The following is a 19649-nucleotide window of genomic DNA, read 5'->3' as shown; positions in this document are numbered from 1 at the left end:
CCTCGGGCCCATAGTTTTAACCAGAACCTCTCATGGCAGTATATATTTGTATATTGTGACTTTTGAAAAGGGCAGTTTTTGCCTTCAATTTAGGCTCATTCCACCCTGAAGTCATGGAAATCTCTCATTTTCACACAGCACTTAGTAAACAGTCATATAATTATTTCAAAGTTAGTTTTATTGGTACAAAACGAAACCTTACAATGTTATGACGACATGTTCAGAGGGGGCTTATTTCTTTTGATGTGTTTAGCTGGATCGTAATAAGCTTTATAATGATATAATTTGCCAGGATTGCCCCCTCACTTGGTGTTCAAATGTCAATATTTCAAAGAAGTATTCTTTTGTTTTCTGACATGTTCAATGAACTGTATCTCCTTTTCTTTCCCAGCACCTTTCCGCTCATTTTGTGAGACAGATCTCGAGTTGTTATACAATCAATTTGTGCTATTCTTTAGGAAGCAGCAAAGTTTGGGTTGGTCATGTGGGGTGTGTGTGTGTGTAGGGGTGGGTGGGGGTGTGGAAGGGGTGTTTAACTGTATCAAAGTATGGATACATGTACAATTGAAGAGTGCTTATCCAAACTTACTCAGTCCACCAGACCACCACCAGTTAATCATTTACTTTGTTAGGTAATTAGGTGTACACATGTATAGGGGGTGTTTATATGTGGAGGTATGGAGCATGTACAATGTACAATAATTGAGTGCTTATCCAAAACTCACTCAGTTCACTGTCACAAGTTATTCATTTACTTTGTCAGGTAATTGGATGTGTGTGTGTGTGTGTGGGGGGGGTGCATGGGTGTGGGGGTTGTAACTGTGTGGAAGTGTGGAGACATGTATAAAATTGAAGAGTGCTTATTCAAAACTCACTCACAACACCCCATACATGGTACAGTACTCATTTATTCTGGGGCATTACATAATGAACCAATAGGTTATCAAATTTTTCCATTAAAATTTCAAAAGCAATCACCTCATGTCCCTTCTTTTGAGAATTGTGGCTATATGCACTGACACAAGCACTCCCACCCCCTCACACATATATACACCCAAAAATGATACTAAACAGTAAAGCATAACAGTTGATTGGTAACTCTTTTGCCCTTATTGGGGCGCCCTCTACGGAGGCGTCCCACAATATAGGCATGTACTTGTGAGTAGCTTCTAATTTCAGTCTTACTAGATTTACTCCGCAATTGTTGTGCTATTTTGCTAAAATTATGCCCTTGCTCAGAAATAAATCCACAATATGCTTGGATTTGATTTTATTATTGTTTTCTGTTATGCACAGGATAAAATGGTGTGCGATATTCTTTGTTTAAAAGACAAAATTAATGGATTTGTAAAAACACCAAATAAATCGAGACCTTTGACCTTTGTAACCACTTTGACCTTTGTAACCAGTTTACCGCCTCTTAGAACCCGATAGACGGTGACCAACACTATGGATTACAATAGCCTAATCTGAATGGCATAGTCCAATAAGCTCAAATAAACAATCATAGTGCAAAATTTGACCTAACTTGCAGAGTATGAGTTTTTGTACCCAAAGTTTCAAAGTCAGGCATCTTATCAAGATCAAGATAGTGATAGTGACATAACAATTAACACGCTTATCTTACCAAGGTCTTATCTATCTGCATGGTAATTGGAAATATTATTATGGTGTAGCCTATTTGTTTTAAGGATGAAACAACTGGCTCCTTTTGCATGGAAATTAGAACAAATTACTATACAAGCTGTATCAAAAGTTTGGTACCCAGCAGTTTTGATAGTAATTGAAAAGCCTGGTTCTTCCAAATGCAATATCGGGTCCCCTTAAAATGATAAAATGATCAGACCATAAATCTTTTGTGACTGTTTATGACATTAATCAACAAATTATGCGGATCCTAGATGTGTCGAGGATGTTATGTTTATGAACAAAACGTTACGTTTGTATTTTCAACATTGTTAATCATTGCTACGTGTATGTTAACAAATGAAAGTTCTGTAATTATTTTAATTCTTCAATGCTAAGTTAGTAAGTATTCTTTTGGATATCATCAAATTGTAAATCTCTAGTCAGATTTTCAGTGTGTTAACAACTATGTATCAAAGATGTTACGTTCATGTACAAAACATTAACGTTCTTATCTTGTAAACATTGTATACCCATATAGCTACTTTTGAAGAATGAATGTTCTGTAATTGTCTTTTATCCTTCATCTCTATTAGATTTTCAGTGTATTAGCAAGTAGATGATGTATATGTATCACAGACGTTATGATGTATATGTATCACAGACCGGGATCACAAACGTTATACATTCATAAAAACTTTTCTTTTGGTCAACATAGGGTAGATCCTCTTCTATACTATCCATCATATACCCCCCTGCATAACGAAATTCAACAATATTCAATATCCAAAGCAATATCATCACTACAATATGCCCCAAAATTGGACACCCCCCCCCCACATAATCGCAAATTGACACGACAGCTTCATTCCAATTCAATTTATTTCATCCAAAACGGTCCTGTGATACACCTTCCCCAATCAAACACATTTGTCTTGCATTTGATCATCTTCTACTCTTCCCTAGAAAAAATCATTATGATACCAAATCCCGGGACCAAATCTAAACACCATGCCATGGAATTCACCATATCACGTCCAAGCTCACATAATTTGGGCGCCCCATTCCTTTTTTAAAGGAATTTTTATTTTAATTTTGCTTGTGGTATCAAGTTTTCATGATAGACTTGCATCAAGCTCTTCAAACAATCATGTACTTTTTAATCAGATTTGCTTACCTTTGTCATCTCGGATTTATTGAGAGCTGTTCCAATCATTATAGACTTGCGACAAGCTCTTGAAGCAAACATTTGTCTGATGCGGCTGGGACGGCACATGGTACCCTGCATAAATGACAATAAACAATATACAATAAGAATCAAACTTAGACTTTCATACAGCAAAATTTTCAGAGCTGCCAACCTTCTAAACACTTTTCAGTATTCACATGATTTACAAATCAGTATTTCCATGCAAAAATCAGTATTTTCCATACAAAAATCTGTATTGTCCATACAAAAATCAGTATTGTCCATACAAAAATCAGTATTGTCCACAAATCAGTATTTTCAATACAAAAATATTTTTCAAAATACCCTCGACACAACTGATGTGCTATAATCAATAAATTCTAATCCTCTAATTAGAAAGGGCTATATTTAATTACCACGACAGATAACAGATTTAGAAAGAAACATACTTTATCTTATTTAAAGGAGGATTTTGTGATCCTAGCATCCTCTTTTATGACATTTTTCAGTAGATATCCACGAAAAAAGCTTATTCCCAAAATTTCAGTTGATTCCGATTTTACGTTTGCGAGTTATGCATGATTATGTGTATTACACTGCTCCATAGGCCACTATTGTAATTTCGTTCTGGTATACCAGAACAAAATTCAAATTTGACAATATTTTTGCTAAACAAATTAATCTGCAAGAAATTTTTGGTACATAAACATTATGTAACCAGAGGTATCCAGTGGTATTAAAATTTCAACTATTTTTGAGAAAAGTGGGGATGAGGCTGTGGATCGAAAAATGCCCTTTTATATCACTGGTTTATAACAAAAACAAAATCTTGGAGGTTGATTTAGACCTGTTTGTTGGATACAACATGATTTTTGTTCTAGACCACCAACTGAAGTGAAATACTAAAATAAAATTATATTAAAACTTGATTATTTGATGAACATATGACTTTTATTTCCTTTGGTGGGCATATGACTTGTTTTTTTACCTCATTATTGGAGGCCAAATTAAAAGTTCTAACATACATGAACATTTATGAAAATAGTTGATTAAAAAAACCTATTAGCAACCATCCTCAATGCCTAGTCATAATGTTAATAATCATTGAGTAGCTCATTTCACATAATAAGGTGGGCGTGCTTGTGTCATATAATTGACTTACATGCTGGGATCTTGTTTCACAAATGCATGCCTGGATTATTTTCTTCCAATTTATTTTCCATAAGTTTATCAGTGTACATTAAAGCCGTAATATAAAGCATATCTTTTTAAATGACTTTTGTAAATTTTATCTAAACCCGATTTTTTTTGGGGCATAATAGTTACATATGCGCCAAGTTACACTTATTGCAACAAGCCAAATTGATATGTTTGTAGAGAATTTTTGTATTATTATTGTAATTACAACAAGTAGATTATTAATGTGTCCCTGCAAAAAGAGGAGTTCTCAAACCACAATGCTGCAACCTGGGGCTTGAGCTGGCTTGGGCAGCTTGTAAAAAAGTTTAAAATGTGGGAAACAAAACCAACTCTAAAGAGGCTCTCACGGTTCTTTAAATAAATCATATTTGTAACATGACCTAAATGACCTTTGACCTGCATCATTCTTTGCACATGCATCATACATCCACACACCCCGACAGATATACAATGACAGACATTTCGCTTGGCAGGGCCAAAATATCTCGGAGAACTTGACTACCAATGTCTATTGTGTTTATTTTGTGAATGTGATATATACCTGACTGGCCTATTATCTAGTAGCCTCAGTTCCAGCCCTATTTTATCAGGGAGAGTTGATGCGGACTGCATGAAACAAAAATATAATATGATCTGCATCATGTATAAACTTACTGGTGCATCTGACAGCATAAAAATCATTTCATCTACGTCGTCTTTACCAAATGTCCAGTTCTTACTGACCGGTAGGGAGGTCAACTTGACCCGTTCTGTTGGAGGAGCTGCAAGATAATCACAATCAATTAAAGGTTATTATTAATGTCTTCTTATTCAAATATCCAGCTCTTATGACCATATGTGACATGATGGGGAATGAGTCGGATGTCGCTAATTTTGTTTTTGAGATATTGGCAAAAACAGTTGTAACTGTTGGAAATAGCGCACCATATTTATTTATTTATTTATTTTATTTATTTATTACACTTTATTACACTTTACATAGTTCCGGCGGTAGTTGCATGACTGAAAACTGTAAAAGCATACATAGAAGAGTTTAAAGTACAACTTGATATTTTTTGATGTCGAGCATATCTAGGCATTAACAGCTGAAATCTAGGAGATAACGCTGACGAATCTTCGGCCAGACACAAGTGACCTGGTGAACGAAGGGGGTCGCCGTAGATAGCTGGTCGGGGCAATTTTTACAGGACAGCCAAGTGTAGCCAACAATCGGGCTTGTTTACTTGTTAATTTACTTGTTAATATTAAATTCATGTCTACTAAATGATGAATAATGTGTTAGCCCTGTCTGTTCATGCAATACGAAAAATATCACTGGCCTTGTGTGATGCAACCTCAACCAGTGATATCTTTGGTATTGCATGAACAAACATGGATAACTAGTAGTGCGTATTTAGCGATATGCAAGTACAGCATTGTATAATTGGCTGTCAATCAACAATCAAGGGGATTACAGTATTCATGTCTACTGAATGATAAAACTAAAGACTGTAATAATGGTACCTTCATCATCAAAGACAAATTCAAATCCATTCTTGCGGAAGATATCCAGGTTATCTCTGAGTATCATCTCATTCACAGCCGTCAACTCAAGCTTCATTGGTCTGTGTAAATATGGAAAGAATCAAAGACAAACACTTTATTTGATGGTAATATATCTTAGTGAGTTATTTAGTGGGTGTGTTGGTTGGTGGGTGTGTGAGTTGATCGATGGTTGGGTGTGTGGAAGATTTCCAGGTTATCTTTGAGTATCATCTCATTCACAGCTGTCAACTCAAGCTTCATTGGTCTGTGTAAATATGGAAAGAATCAAAGACAAATACTTTATTTGATGGTAATATATATTAGTGAGTTGTTATTGGGTGGGTGAGTTGATCGATGGTTGGGTGTGTGGAAGATTTCCTGGTTATCTCTGAGTATCATCTCATTCACAGCTGTCAATTCAAGCTTCATTGGTCTGTGTAAATATGAAAAGAATCAAGGCAAACTCTTTATTTGATGGTAAAATCGCTTAGTGAGTTATTTAGTGGGTGGGTGTGTTGATTGGTGGGTGTGTGAGTTGATCGATGGTTGGGTGTGTGGAAGATATCCAGGTTATCCATGATTGATTGGTTCATTTCAGGCCTTGGCAGAAAAAAGAGGGGAAATATGGTATACACATAGTTCCCCTGCCCAATCAATGGCTAATTTGCATTATAATATTGACAAACGTTTTTGAGATATCCTGTTTTCCTCTCAATGTGTGCAAGTCAGGATTGAATATCATTCAGCCCATTTTGTTTCCTAAATAAAATGAATAATGAAAATATATACAATGACCACCAAAATTTATATGTACCGTAACCACTCGGGTATAAGCCCACCCTCCTAGATGGGCAATTTCACTTCAAAAATGGGGGTGGGCTTATAACCAGAGAGGGGCTAGTAGTTTAATTTAAAAATAAGAACAATCTGCCCCATTTGAATATGCCCAAAGTACCAGTAATTTCTATCATCTATATCATTTTTTTAAATTATAAGTATGGAATGTTAATTTTTAACTGATATTTTTTTATATTTGTTCTAGAATGTGAAAGAAAACCATTAACATGATTTAAGAACTAAGCCAAAATTACCACTGGGCTTATACCCGGGCGCACCCTTGTTCTCAGAATGGTTTGAAAAATAGGGGTGGGCTTATAGCGAAGGTGGGCTTATACCCGAGTGGTTACGGTATTAAAATTACTGTCCGGGATTTTATATTTTTATCATAATTACTCACTGAATCAAGCGTTGACTCTGTAAGACTGTGTTCTTCTGTAAATCCTCAAAGTTATATTTCTCATCTGTTGCGTGCTGAAATTAAGATTGGAGCAATTGGTATCATGTCGTTAACCTCTTTCATAAATGTCATAAAAGGATAATTAAGCTTAAATCCCAAAATGGTAAAAAAATCAGGGACAGTCATTTGGAATTTGCCGGAGAGCATTAAGGGTATACGAGGTATTGTTGGTCGAAGCAGCCAAAAAAAATTCGATTTTCATTATCTGAATCAATTGCAAAATAACACTTTGGTGTTTTGCAAAAGTTCATTCTACAAATCATATACTTTGAAAACTTGCTTAATTTATTGTTGATAATGACTTATGTACATTTTACAAAAGTGTTGTTGTTTCAGCCCTCTTTACAACATAACTCAAGAACCACAGGACCTACAAAAGTATATCTGTGATATTTGAATTTTCTACACGCTTCGCTATGAATTGAGTAATGCAATTTTTGCTAAAGCTCACTACCACTCGCAAGATGCTGTGAAATACTTTTTTTTTTTGCTGCTTCGACCAACAATACACCGTATACCCTTAAATAGCTCTCCTGGAGCCTTCAAGGAGAGCTGTTTAGAGCATTTACAATACAATGCAGAGAGAGAATGGTCAACTTAACTAAGAAGAGCTACAAATCACTCTCCTATCTCAGATTTAAGTCAACCGCTTATGAATCCCAGTTCTTACCTGGTCAATAATGAAGAGATCTGATTTGAGTTTGGCGATGATAAAACCCAAGTTAAATTGACCTATGATGTCCATCTTGGTGAAACTGTCTTTACTACGAGACAACAAATAAAACATTTTCTTAGTTCAGTAATTGATTAGTAGGCACGAAAAATTACTATGACGGCTATGATGACTATTTGGCTATTCCAGTTGAAATCCATACACCCCCTATGGAAGACATGACCTTAATCTCAAACACAGGATTTCAGAATATAAGTATTCACTATCTGTGATGTATAGTTAATATGTTTTATTTTTTTTAATTAATTGGATTTGATACAGCTACATAATGCTTTACAAATCTGTTTAGTGAAAGACCACAGGGCCTCACTCCTCAGAAGCACATAACCATAACCACTTATGGTTATGTGCTTCTGAGGAGTGAGGCCCTGTGGCTTTCACGAAACAGATTTGTAAAGCATTATGTAGCTGTATCAAATCCAATTAATTAATTATTTCGCTCCCATTTTTGGTTAAGAACTTTACCTTTGGATGATTTCAACCATCTAGGATGTATATCTTGGATTTATCTATTTAGTTAATATGTTATGTTGCAAAAAAGTTACAGGTCGATAGGTTCTAATGGCAATTGACCTGTAAAATTGGTTTATCAGTTCTACCTCATTAACTATACATCACAGGTAGTGGACACCTATTTTTTCTCACTACTGAAGCTAGATGAACAATTTGGTACAAGTTTCATGAACATCGTAACAACTTTAATTTTTGACCCCTGTACAACTTGTAAAATGACCTACAACCCTTTTTGGAACATAACTCCGCAACCACAGGTCGTACACACACAAAATTTATATATTTTGTGATCCTTACCAGACGAATAATTTGACATGCTAATGAGTGAAATAGGAGCATGTTTAATTTTTGGCCCCAGTATCAAAATTGGGGTCATTTCTGGAGTCAAGTCACAAACTCAAAAAAATGCTTGCTCATTGCCTTTTTTGGACTCAGCAGGTCCAAATTAGTAAAGATAGCTTAGTTATCAACTTTTATTAAAAAATGATCCAACAAATTTGTGCTTGTATAAAACAAGCACAAATTTGAGATTTTCCACTAGACTATTAGTCATAATGCAACCCAAGACTAATTAAGTATTATGCTAAATCCATAAACAAATTCTGGAAAACAGTACCAATTGACTGCTCTGTATATATCACTATATTTTTCACCTATTTTTCAACTGTATTTGTTTTTATTTGTATTGTTGACTACTTACGTAAACACTTTCTTAAGCTCATCTTCCGCAGCAGTATTGTCAGTAGGTTTAATCTTGGCACGGAAATTATGCTCAATATCATCACTAGCTGTATCTGTAGCAATAAAAAAAACCAATACTTAGTGCACATGTATTTTACATATTTTGTGTGTGTAAATTTCAAATTTTGACATCTATTTCATTGGTTTTAATACAACCCACCCAATCCAAAAAATGAGTGACGTAAGTGCCTAATTAAGGCATTTATTTTAAACTGTTGCAATTTGGTAGTTCACATCATCTTTTTCTCAGCTGTTGTAAATTTAGAAAAGTGGGTATATTGTTTCGGCAACAAAAATTGCATTGGTGTAAAATTTCCTCTATGTGGTCCTTTTGCTGGTAGTGTTTGACAAAAAAATTAGTTACACATGTGCAGACTACCACACTCGAGTGGCCCCTCCTTGGATGGGCATAACTACACAATACCCACCACACCATGGGCACAGCCCTGAGCTGCTTCAAAGGAATAGCCCCTCAATTTGATATTTTCTTGTATTTTGACAAATAATCCCCTATAGTCACATCATAATTTCTTTTACATTTTGGTTCTTGGACAAATGTCTTCAACGAAGCGCCATCTATCTAGTAGTTGGACAAATAATCCCCCTACAGTCACGACATGGCTTTTGGGATTTTGGTATTTGGACAAATAATTTCAGACAGAGAGGGTGTGTTGGTTGAAAACAGCCCGACGGTGTTGGTTGGCGTGACGCAGTGTCTTCAACGGCGCCATCTATCTAGTAGTTGGACAAATAATCCCCCTACAGTCACGACATGGCTTTTTGGATTCTGGTATTTGGACAAATAATTTCAGACAGAGAGGCGTGTTGGTTGAAAACAGCCCGACGGTGTTGGTCGGCGTGAGACTCAGTTGAAAACTCATTATTTGAGTACGTCCAAGGTTCCACACCATGGGCCATTAACCAAGTGCGTCCGATGTCCAAATAGGATATGCACGCAATTCTTGGTTTTATGTTGGCGCAGTCGGCGCAGACGTTGTTCTGAATTCGATAGAGGGCTTATAGGTCTTGGTTTTATGTTGGCGCAGTCGGCGTGTTAGTTCTGAATTCGATATGGGGCTTTGAAAACAGCATGCTTCTTAACAGGACATAGACACACTTGCGTGTAGGTCTTGGTTTTATGTTGGCGCAGTCGGCGCAGACGTAGTTCTCAATTCGATAGAGGGCTTATAGGTCTTGGTTTTATGTTGGCGCAGTCGGCGTAGACGTAGTTCTGAATTCGATAGAGGGCTTTGAAAACAGCATGCTTCTTAACAGGACATAGACACACTTGCGTGTAGGTCTTGGTTTTATGTTGGCGCGGTCGGCGCAGACGTAGTTCTCAATTCGATAGAGGGCTTATAGGTCTTGGTTTTATGTTGGCGCAGTCGGCGTGAGAGACGTAGTTCTGAATTCGATATGGGGCTTTGAAAACAGCATGCTTCTTAACAGGACATAGACACACTTGCGTAAACACAATGCACGACTAAACATAATGTATGAGGGAATGCCTCGTTCTAACAAGAAAGCCCGACTGCGCGTTGGGACGAGAGACCTTATTTTTTGTAGTAGGCCTATATTAGAATCAATCGTATCAAATTTTTACTTGAGTTGTAAAAACCATAAAAAGAGTCTCAATCAGTCTCATTAATTTTTATGTATTTTGCTGTTTGTTGATATATAAGAAAATATGTAATAGTAAGTGCAATGCATCGCAACAAGACCAAAGTCATATAATTTGGATTCTATTATTTTTTAGAATGTAGTTCAGCCATCAATTCAAGCGGGAGAATTTTCCCAATTTTAACGTGATAAAATGGACTTTACAATCCATACCCGATGACCCCCCTTTTTTTTTTTTTTTTTAGTTGCGGCTACCCAATGAACCCCTTTCTTTGGTTGCGGCTACCCATAACCCCTTTTTTCTATAATAGCATCATCTAAATGCAACTAAACAATGCAGAAACCTGTCCAATTTTGCTTCATTTTTTCACCGTCAATTATGCCGAAAGTTTCAAAATTTTGCTACATTTTGTCACAATTTTCTACCCGATGACCCTTTCTTTAAATCTTATACTCGATGACCCCTTTTTTATTTTGTTTGTACCCAATGACCCCGTAGTTTTAAAAATAACGCTTTGTACCCGATATGCCCCTACTTGCGACTCGGTAGGCACATACCCGTCACTTCCAAAATTGAGTGCCCCCCCCCCCGAGGTTCAAGTTGGATATGGTATACAAATGTGACTCAAAGACAGAGATATACCATATACACAATTATTGTTTAATTCTTGATGGTTTATTGATAGTAATAACAAAATATACTTACAAAATTGGATGCAAATATAAGTGAGATGATTGTAGTCATACAGTTATAACAAGATTAGAATGTACACGAATTTGTTTGCCTTATTAAGAAATACAGAAAGGTGTACAATAGAGTTGATAATGGTAATCATGGCTATGTGTCATTCTTTTGAAAATATGCAAGCTTCATAAGCATGTAATTGAAGATTCCGCATGTTTTGAAGGTGATAATGATACTTTTTTGATAATTTTGGCTATGGAGCACGGGCCCAAAACGGGGAGGCTGTAGGCCTATATTGCACGTCCCACGGCTGGTACCAGAGGATGATTTAAGCACTTCCCAGCAAGTCTTGCGGTTAGCATAGCTGTGGGGTGAACATGACACCACTGCCCGCCCACTGCATACACACGCACACGTGCATGGTTAAATTTGAATTTGGACAGATATATTTACAATAAAAACACCTTCAAAAAGTTGGCCGATTTCACATTTTATGTTATCTTATCTACAGAAGGTGTGATTTATCCTTCGTGCATACATCACTTTACATCTGAAATCGACCAAGTAATAATGACACACGGACAATTCTTAAACAACATCTTTTGCACAGAGTTCAATGGGATTTGAAAAATATAGTGGCAGTTGAAACTCAGAGGATGATTTTTAAAAGCACTTCCCAGCAAGTCTTGCGGTTAGCACAGCTGTGTGAGTGAACATGACACCACTGCCCGCCCACTGCATACACATGTGCATGGTTAAATTGGAATTTGGACAGATATATTTACAATAAAAACACCTTCAAAAAGTTGGTCGATTTCACATTTATGTTATCTACAGAAGGTGTGAATTATCCTTCATGCATACATCACTTTAGATCTGAAATCGACCAAGTAATAATGACACACGGGCAATTCTAAAACAACAACAGCAGAGTAAAATCTTTCCCCTTACTCAACACCGGGTAATTTTACTCAATTCATGTGATGTTTGGTTTATAATGTGATTTTTGGTTTACATTGTGATATTTTGGTTTAAAATGTGATTTTGATCAAAAATTAGTTTTGGTCTAAAATGTGCTTTTTGATCAATAATTTGATTTTTTGTTGGTCAAAAATCAAAATGTGACTTTTGGTCAAAATTAATGTGATTTTTGGGTTGGAAGGTGTTTTTGGTCAAAAATGTGATTTTTTTTTTTATGTATGATTTGTTTTCCTTTTCTAAAACATCTTGTTTTAAAATTGGTAAACGAATGATCACGACGTAGATATTCATTTGTTTTATATACATTACGTACGTAAAAAATGCGGACAGTCCTATATTGCATAATATGTATTTCGATTGAACATCTGCATTTTGTACCATTCAAAGAACAGTAGTTTTAGCTCGTAGTAACTATACAGTTAATATTGATGAGAATTTCAATAATATGATATTGGAATTAAATTCATAGTCCCTCTTTAAAAATAAAATGTTATCAATTTCAGACAATTGAGGCCCGATTTAAGGGGTACTACACCCTGGCCAATTTTGTGCCTATTTTTGCATTTTTCTCAAAAATTATAGCGTATTGGTGAAAAGTAAGACATGTATATTATAGGGGCAAGGATTACAACTACTGCACTGAAAATTCAGCAACTCAAGCCAAGTAGTTATTGATTTATTGATCAAATATTGGGTTTCCCTCATTTTTGACTGTAACTCCACAACTGTTGTCTGTGCTGAAATAAAATTTCCAGTGCAGTAGTTGTAGTCCTTCCCCTGTAATATACATATCTTACTTGTCACCAATGCGCTTATAATTTTGGAGAAAATGCAAAAATAGGCACAAATTGGCCAGGTGTAGTACTCTATAAGGAAAGTTAAAATGAGAAAGAATCCTCACTTTGCAGTTTTTATGTTTCTTATTATTTTGTGATGATAAAAGTAAGGATATTTTAACACTTTAGAAATTTCTCGTTTGTTATGTTTCTTATTACTTTGTGAGGAAAAGTAAGGAATTTTTGTATTACTTTGGAAATTTTTCACTTGTTATCATCATGTTTTGTGATGACAACAGTGAGAATTATTTTCATCATTTACGCCAACTTCTCATTTGTTATGTTTAACGTTTCTTATTATTTTGTGAGGAAAAAGTGAGGATTTTTTATCACTTTGGAATGTTTTCATTTGTTATATTTCTTATTATTTTGTGATGAAAAAAGTTGTTCATTACGACGCCAATTTTTCATTCATTTTTAAAAATTATTTTGTGATGAGATACGTGAGGATTTCTATCACATTCAAAATATAATTAGATATGGCACGATTTGGGGGAGAAATTTTGGCACCTATTTTTTGGACATCATAATAATTCATCACTTTTTTCATCACTTTGAAAACAATATTACAAAATGCAATCAAACAATATCAAGGCATGGAATAATAATATTAAATTTCTCAATCCATGGGCTTAAAGCAACATTGTACATTATACAGAAAATTTAAAAAAAATCCGAAGTAATTTCAAAATCTTTTTTCCATACAAAATAATGTGAAACGTAACAAATGAAAAATTTGCTAAGTGATGAAAAAATCCTCACTTTTGTCATCACAAAATGATAGAAAACATTAAAAATCAAAAATATAAAAGTAGTAAAAAATTCTCACTTTTTTTCACCAGAAAAAATATAAGAAACATAATAAATATAAAATTTGCAAAGTTATGACAAAATTCTCACTTTTTTCCTCACAAAATATTAAAAGACATAAAAAATTCAAAATGTGCAAAGTGATGAAAAACTATCACTTTTCCTCACAAACTATAAATAAGAAAAATAACAAATGAAAAAAATTACAAAGTGATGAAAAATCCTCACTTTTGTCATCACAAAATAATAGAAAACATTAAAAATCAAAAATATAAAAGTAGTAAAAATCCTCACTTTTTTTCACCAGAAAAATATAACAAACATAATAAATAAAAAATTTGCAAAGTTATGACAAAATTCTCACTTTTTTCCTCACAAAATATTAAAAGACAAAAAAAAATTCAAAATGTGCAAAGTGATGAAAAACTATCACTTTTCCTCACAAACTATAAATAAGAAACATAACAAATGAAAAAATTACAAAGTGATAAAAATCCTCACTTTTTTCCTCAAAAAATATTAATAAGAAACATACCAAATGAAAATATTACAAAGTGATAAAAATTTCGGGTTGGTACAATTTGTGACCCTAACTTCTCATACCCGACTTTTCAACCTAAAAATTTCAGCCAATATGGTACATATTTTCTAATGATTTAAGCAAAATATTTTTTTTAATTCTCAAAAACCCAACTTAACTAAATAACAAAAACTGATGCTAAACTTAAAATGTGTATCCATTATTTAAATTCAATCAATCCCGGAAATTAAGCATGTTATTAAAACCCTAAGCCACGATGGGTAGATTTGTTTTGATTACCCAGATCAGCTATAATGCGTATAATAAAGGCTACTGCATGGAGGTGAGGTTTATGACCAAGAAATGTAAATATTGACTTTCCCTCTGTGTGTGTCATCACATGAACAATTACGTAATCGTATTGACTTTTGTTGAACCATGGTTGAACTTGTTAAAAGGTCAGTGAACTCATCATCACTCCTGCCAGAGACCATTTTCTCGGGGTGCCCTGTGCAAGGCAACATGATTCAGCTTTGGCCCTTCAGATCTGTAACCTAACTTTTCCAAGCTGTCCCAAAAATCTCTTTTCCCGTGAAAATTTGCTATCAATGCTAAAATGCGAAGGGGATACCGAGCCAGGGGCCAAAATTTCCACATCGCATCGTTCAACTAAAAACATTAATTACCAGGACAAATGCTTGCGAAAAAATTGCAATTAACAAAATAATCATGTGCCATAAAATCGTGCAAAGCCCACCCCTATAGCCAAAGTCATCCTTAAAGAACTAATATCACTTTCAAAACATACTGAATCTTCAATTATTAGGGGGGCTGAAAAATATGTAGGGGGGGTTATAAAATTTTGGAGTTCTGAATATAGGGGATTCAAAAGTTTTGGGTGTATGAAGAGGGAGGTTAAAAAGTTTTTGTGCACTTAGAGGGGGGGCTGTAAAAACTTTAGCAACATTAGTCAGTCCTGAAGCAAAAAATAAAGAATAGCCTGCAATATTTTCGTAAATGTTCCAGTATTAAAAACCAAAACAAAAGTTCATTCCAGATAAGGGTATTTATTTGATACAGTTAACATAATTTAACTACGTCGTCCACGCCGAAACGCAAAACCTGCTATTTTTGAACTACGTCTGCGCCGACTCATGCCCGACATAAAAACCAAGACCTACGGTCCAAACACATGTAGCAGCAAAACACTCAAACACTTCTGGTATCAAACACAAAACAACATACCATCCCAATTCAACTTCAACGGGACAAATCCCCCAACACTGCGTCCATGCCCCATTTATAAAATCACCCATTTTAACTACGCCCACACCCAAAGCCCAAACATGCTAAATTTCAACTACGTCTGCGCCGACATTAAACCAGGACCTATACTTTGTCCAATTTACATGTACCAACAACAAATTCAAACACTATCAAACACAAAACAACATCTTGTAGGCCTACTCCTTCAACGCCATTGTGGGACAAATCCCCAATACTGCGTCCACGCTCCATTTTAAAATCACCACTTTTAACTACGTCCACGCCCAAACGCAAAAATCTGCCATTTTCAACTACGGCTGCGCCGACTCATGCCCGACTTAAAAACCAAGACCTATGTCCAACATACTGTTCATGTACTGCCAGTCTGCCACCACATTCACACACAATTTAACATATTATACTAATTCAACATCATGGGCACAAACCCCCCAAGCACTATGCCCCATTCATAAAATCACCAATTTTAGCCACGCCCAAGCCCAAAGCCCAAACCTGTTAATTTTCAGCTACGTCTCATGCCGACTACGCCGACATAAAAACTAGACATAGAATTTGTCCTAGTAGGCCTATACATGTACCAACAACTAATTCAAATAGGGGGCCTACAATCACACAAAAAAATACCACATCTTGAACTCCTTCAACGGTATAACGGGACAAATCCCCATAATACTACGCCCACGCCCATTTTTAAAAACCTATCAATTTTCAACTACGTCTCATGCCGACTGCGCTTGTTAAAACCGACACCTAGGGCCTATAGGCCTACTCCCGAGTAGTACCAGCAAACATACTTCCTTTGTTTCATCTGCAACTTAAATAATGCATCTACGCTGCATTGATCAACCCGCCAATTTAAACTGCGTCCACGTCAACGCCAACTCTGTCGGTTTTTCGACTACGCTGCGCCAACTAAGCCCACAAAAAAACCAAGACCTATACTTAGTCTCCAGAATAACACACTCACAACATTACCATACACAAATCATTAAAACAGAATACCCCACTCAAGCACAAAACACCCTATTCCAATACATACAAACATGTTACAACTTTATACAACTATACCCCCGAGAGGGGTATTCTGTAGTTACTCCCTTGGATGTATTTCAACTGATGTTGCCTACGCTATTTTGGTTCATTTTATGTGACACTTAAGTCTCTCCTGGGGGAGGGGTAGCATGTAACATTATTTTATTTTTTAACACATGTGGACACTACCATATATGAGTGCACCCTCCTCGGATGTATTTCAACTGATTTACCCCTGCTATTTTGATTCATCATTTCATGTGACACTTAAGTCTCTCCAGGGGGGCAGCATGTAGCACATGTGCAGACAACCATACTTGAGTGCCTCCCCTTGGATGTATTTCAACTGATTCTGCCCCCCTATTTTGGTTCATTTCATGTGACACTTTGGTCTCTCCTGGGGGGCAGCTTGTTACACATGTGCAGACTACCATACTCATGGGGGTAGGGATAGCATATAACACATGTGCAGACTACCATACCTGAGTGCCCTCTCCTTGGACATATTTCAACTGATTTTGCCCCCCTATTTTGGTTTATTTCATGTGGCACTTACATGTAAGTCTCTCCGGGGTGGGGGTGGGGGTGAGTAGCACTGTAACACTGTAACGTAGCTGTAATAAGTACAGCTTGTCTGTACGCAGTGCGACAATACTCATACATATGAGGGAGGCACTTATAAGGAAGAAGAAGAAGAAGAAGAACACATGTGCAGACAACATACATGAGTGCCCCCTCCTTGGATGTATTTCAAGTAATTTTCCGCCCGCTATTTTGGTTCATTTTGTGCGACACTTTAGTCTTGTTGGGGGGGGGGCATGTAACACATGTGCAGACTACCATACTTGAGTGCCTCTACTTGGATGTATTTCAACTGATTCTGCCCCCTCCCCCTATTTTGGGTCATTTCATGTGACACTTTGGTCTCTCCTAGGGGGTAGCATGTTACCCAGCAAACACAAAAACGCTTTTAAAAAACGTTATATTTTGGCTTTTGGTTTAGGTAAAAACGTTTTAATAACATTAAAATGTCGGGTTATATAAAGGTCATGATAACGTTTTAAAACGTTTTGTATGAAAACACACTACAACATTATTTTTAAATGTTTTCCAAAAATGTTATTGTAAACTTTTTTGCAAACATTTCTGCCAAATATTGTGTCAATACTTAAATAACATTATGTTAAAATATTTGAACCCAGCAAACACAGAAATGTTCTTAAAATGTTTTTTTCAAAACCGTTTAATAACATTTAAATGTCGGGTTATATAAAGGTCATGAAAACGTTTTTAAAACGTTATTGAAAATATTTTGGGCAAACATTTTTCGAAAATATTTTTTCAACTCCCAAAATAACATTCTGTTTAGAATGTTTTGTATTAAGGTTTCAAGAATGTTTTTGGAATGTTATTAAAACGTTTTTATACCCTTTATATAACTCGACATTTAAACGTTTTCTGTAAAACATTTTTGTTTGCTGAGCAGTAGATTATCAAAAATGTGTTTTAAGGTTATCAAAACGTTTTATACTCTTAATATACCCTTTATATAACCCGACATTTAAACGTTTTCTGACAACTTTTTATAACCTTTTGCGAATGATGTCGAAAACGTTTTGTGTTTGCTGGGTACACATGTGCAGACTACCATACTTGAGTGCCCCTTCTTAAATGTATTTCAAGTAATTTCCTCCTGCTATTTTGGTTCATTTCAGGCAACACTTTAGTCTCGGGGATGTTACACATGTGCATACTAGAGTGCCCCCCTCCTTGGATGTATTTCAATTGATTTTGCCCACGCTATTTTGGTTCATTTAATGTGACACTTTAGTCCCTCGGGGTGGGGGGTAGATTGTTACACATGTGCAGAATACCATACATGTCTCTCGGGGGTGGGGGGGGGGTCATGCAGACTACCATACATGAGTGCCCCTTCTTAAATGTATTTCGAGTAATTCCCCCCCGCTATTTTGGTTCATTTCATGCGACACTTTAGTCTCTGGGGGGGGGGGGGGGTGTTACACATGTGCATACTAGAGTGCCCCCCTCCTTGGATGTATTTCAACTGATTTTGCCCACGCTATTTTGGTTCATTTAATGTGACACTTTAGTCCCTCCGGGGGGGGTAGCTTGTTACACATGTGCAGAATACCATACATGAGTCCCCACTCCTTGGATGCATTTCAAGACCATGTACCTATATTACCCATGTGGAGATAAACTACTCGGAACCACACACTCTAGTGCTCGCTCCGCTCACTATTCGTGGGTTTGTGACTCGGGGCTTGTATCCCCCTAAATCACAAGTAGTCTTAACAAAGACTAGAGTGCACCCTCCTTGGATGTATTTCAACCAATTGCCCTGCTATTTTGGTTAATATCATGTGAAATTTAGTCTCTCCTACACTGGTAGAGTGTTACTGTTACACATGTGCAGACAACCATACCGGAGTGCCCCCCCCCCCTCCTTGGATGTATTTCAACTGATTTTGCCCTGCTATTTTGGTTCATTTCATGTGGAAATTGAGTCTCTCTGGGGTGGGGTGGGGGTGGGGGTAGCATGTAACATATGTGCAGACTATCATACTCAGGTGCATCTGAAAGAGTGCCTAAACCACTGAGTGTACGTTTGGTATTGAAAGCTGTATACTAAATATAAATTAACACTATTAATAACAATACTTTACTTAAAAAATAACACAAGGCAAGAATAGCATGTATCTTACCCTTCTGTTGATGTTGTCCTCTTCTCTTTTTTATTCCAGTCATAGAAAATGGTATTGTGACATTCTTCTTCATAAAAGACACATCTTGGACACAATCCTATAGTACAAACAAACAAACAAACATATGTGCTGCGATCAAGCAAAATCAGTTGGAACATGGAAACATTAAATTTTCAGTTTCTTATAGGATAGTAAAAAGCATTTGCATATGCAGAAAACACCATTGCAATTGAACAACCAGTTCAAAAGATATGAGCAATTAAAGAGTTTCCAAAACAACAGGAAACAAAAGGAAATATTTCCTTTGTATGGCTATATCTCAAAATCAA

The 19649-nt window shown here is 36.1% G+C and overlaps 1 protein-coding gene across 1 annotated transcript in view; it reads right to left on the bottom strand.

The window, feature by feature from the left end:
* LOC140165047 (mismatch repair endonuclease PMS2-like) overlaps window positions 1-19649 on the bottom strand; it is a 128206-nt gene that overhangs the window by 2757 nt on the left and 105800 nt on the right. Inside the window, exons 16-22 of the mRNA XM_072188465.1 lie at window positions 19321-19417; window positions 8783-8876; window positions 7507-7600; window positions 6777-6850; window positions 5519-5619; window positions 4670-4776; window positions 2804-2908 (exon numbers count right to left, since the gene is read on the bottom strand). Of these exons, the coding sequence (XP_072044566.1) occupies window positions 2804-2908; window positions 4670-4776; window positions 5519-5619; window positions 6777-6850; window positions 7507-7600; window positions 8783-8876; window positions 19321-19417 (672 nt within the window). The remainder of the gene's footprint in view (window positions 1-2803; window positions 2909-4669; window positions 4777-5518; window positions 5620-6776; window positions 6851-7506; window positions 7601-8782; window positions 8877-19320; window positions 19418-19649) is intronic.

Source organism: Amphiura filiformis, chromosome 11, assembly GCF_039555335.1.
Source record: "Amphiura filiformis chromosome 11, Afil_fr2py, whole genome shotgun sequence".
In the NCBI taxonomy this organism is placed as follows: domain Eukaryota; kingdom Metazoa; phylum Echinodermata; class Ophiuroidea; order Amphilepidida; family Amphiuridae; genus Amphiura; species Amphiura filiformis.
This window is presented reverse-complemented; position numbering and strand designations above follow the sequence as displayed.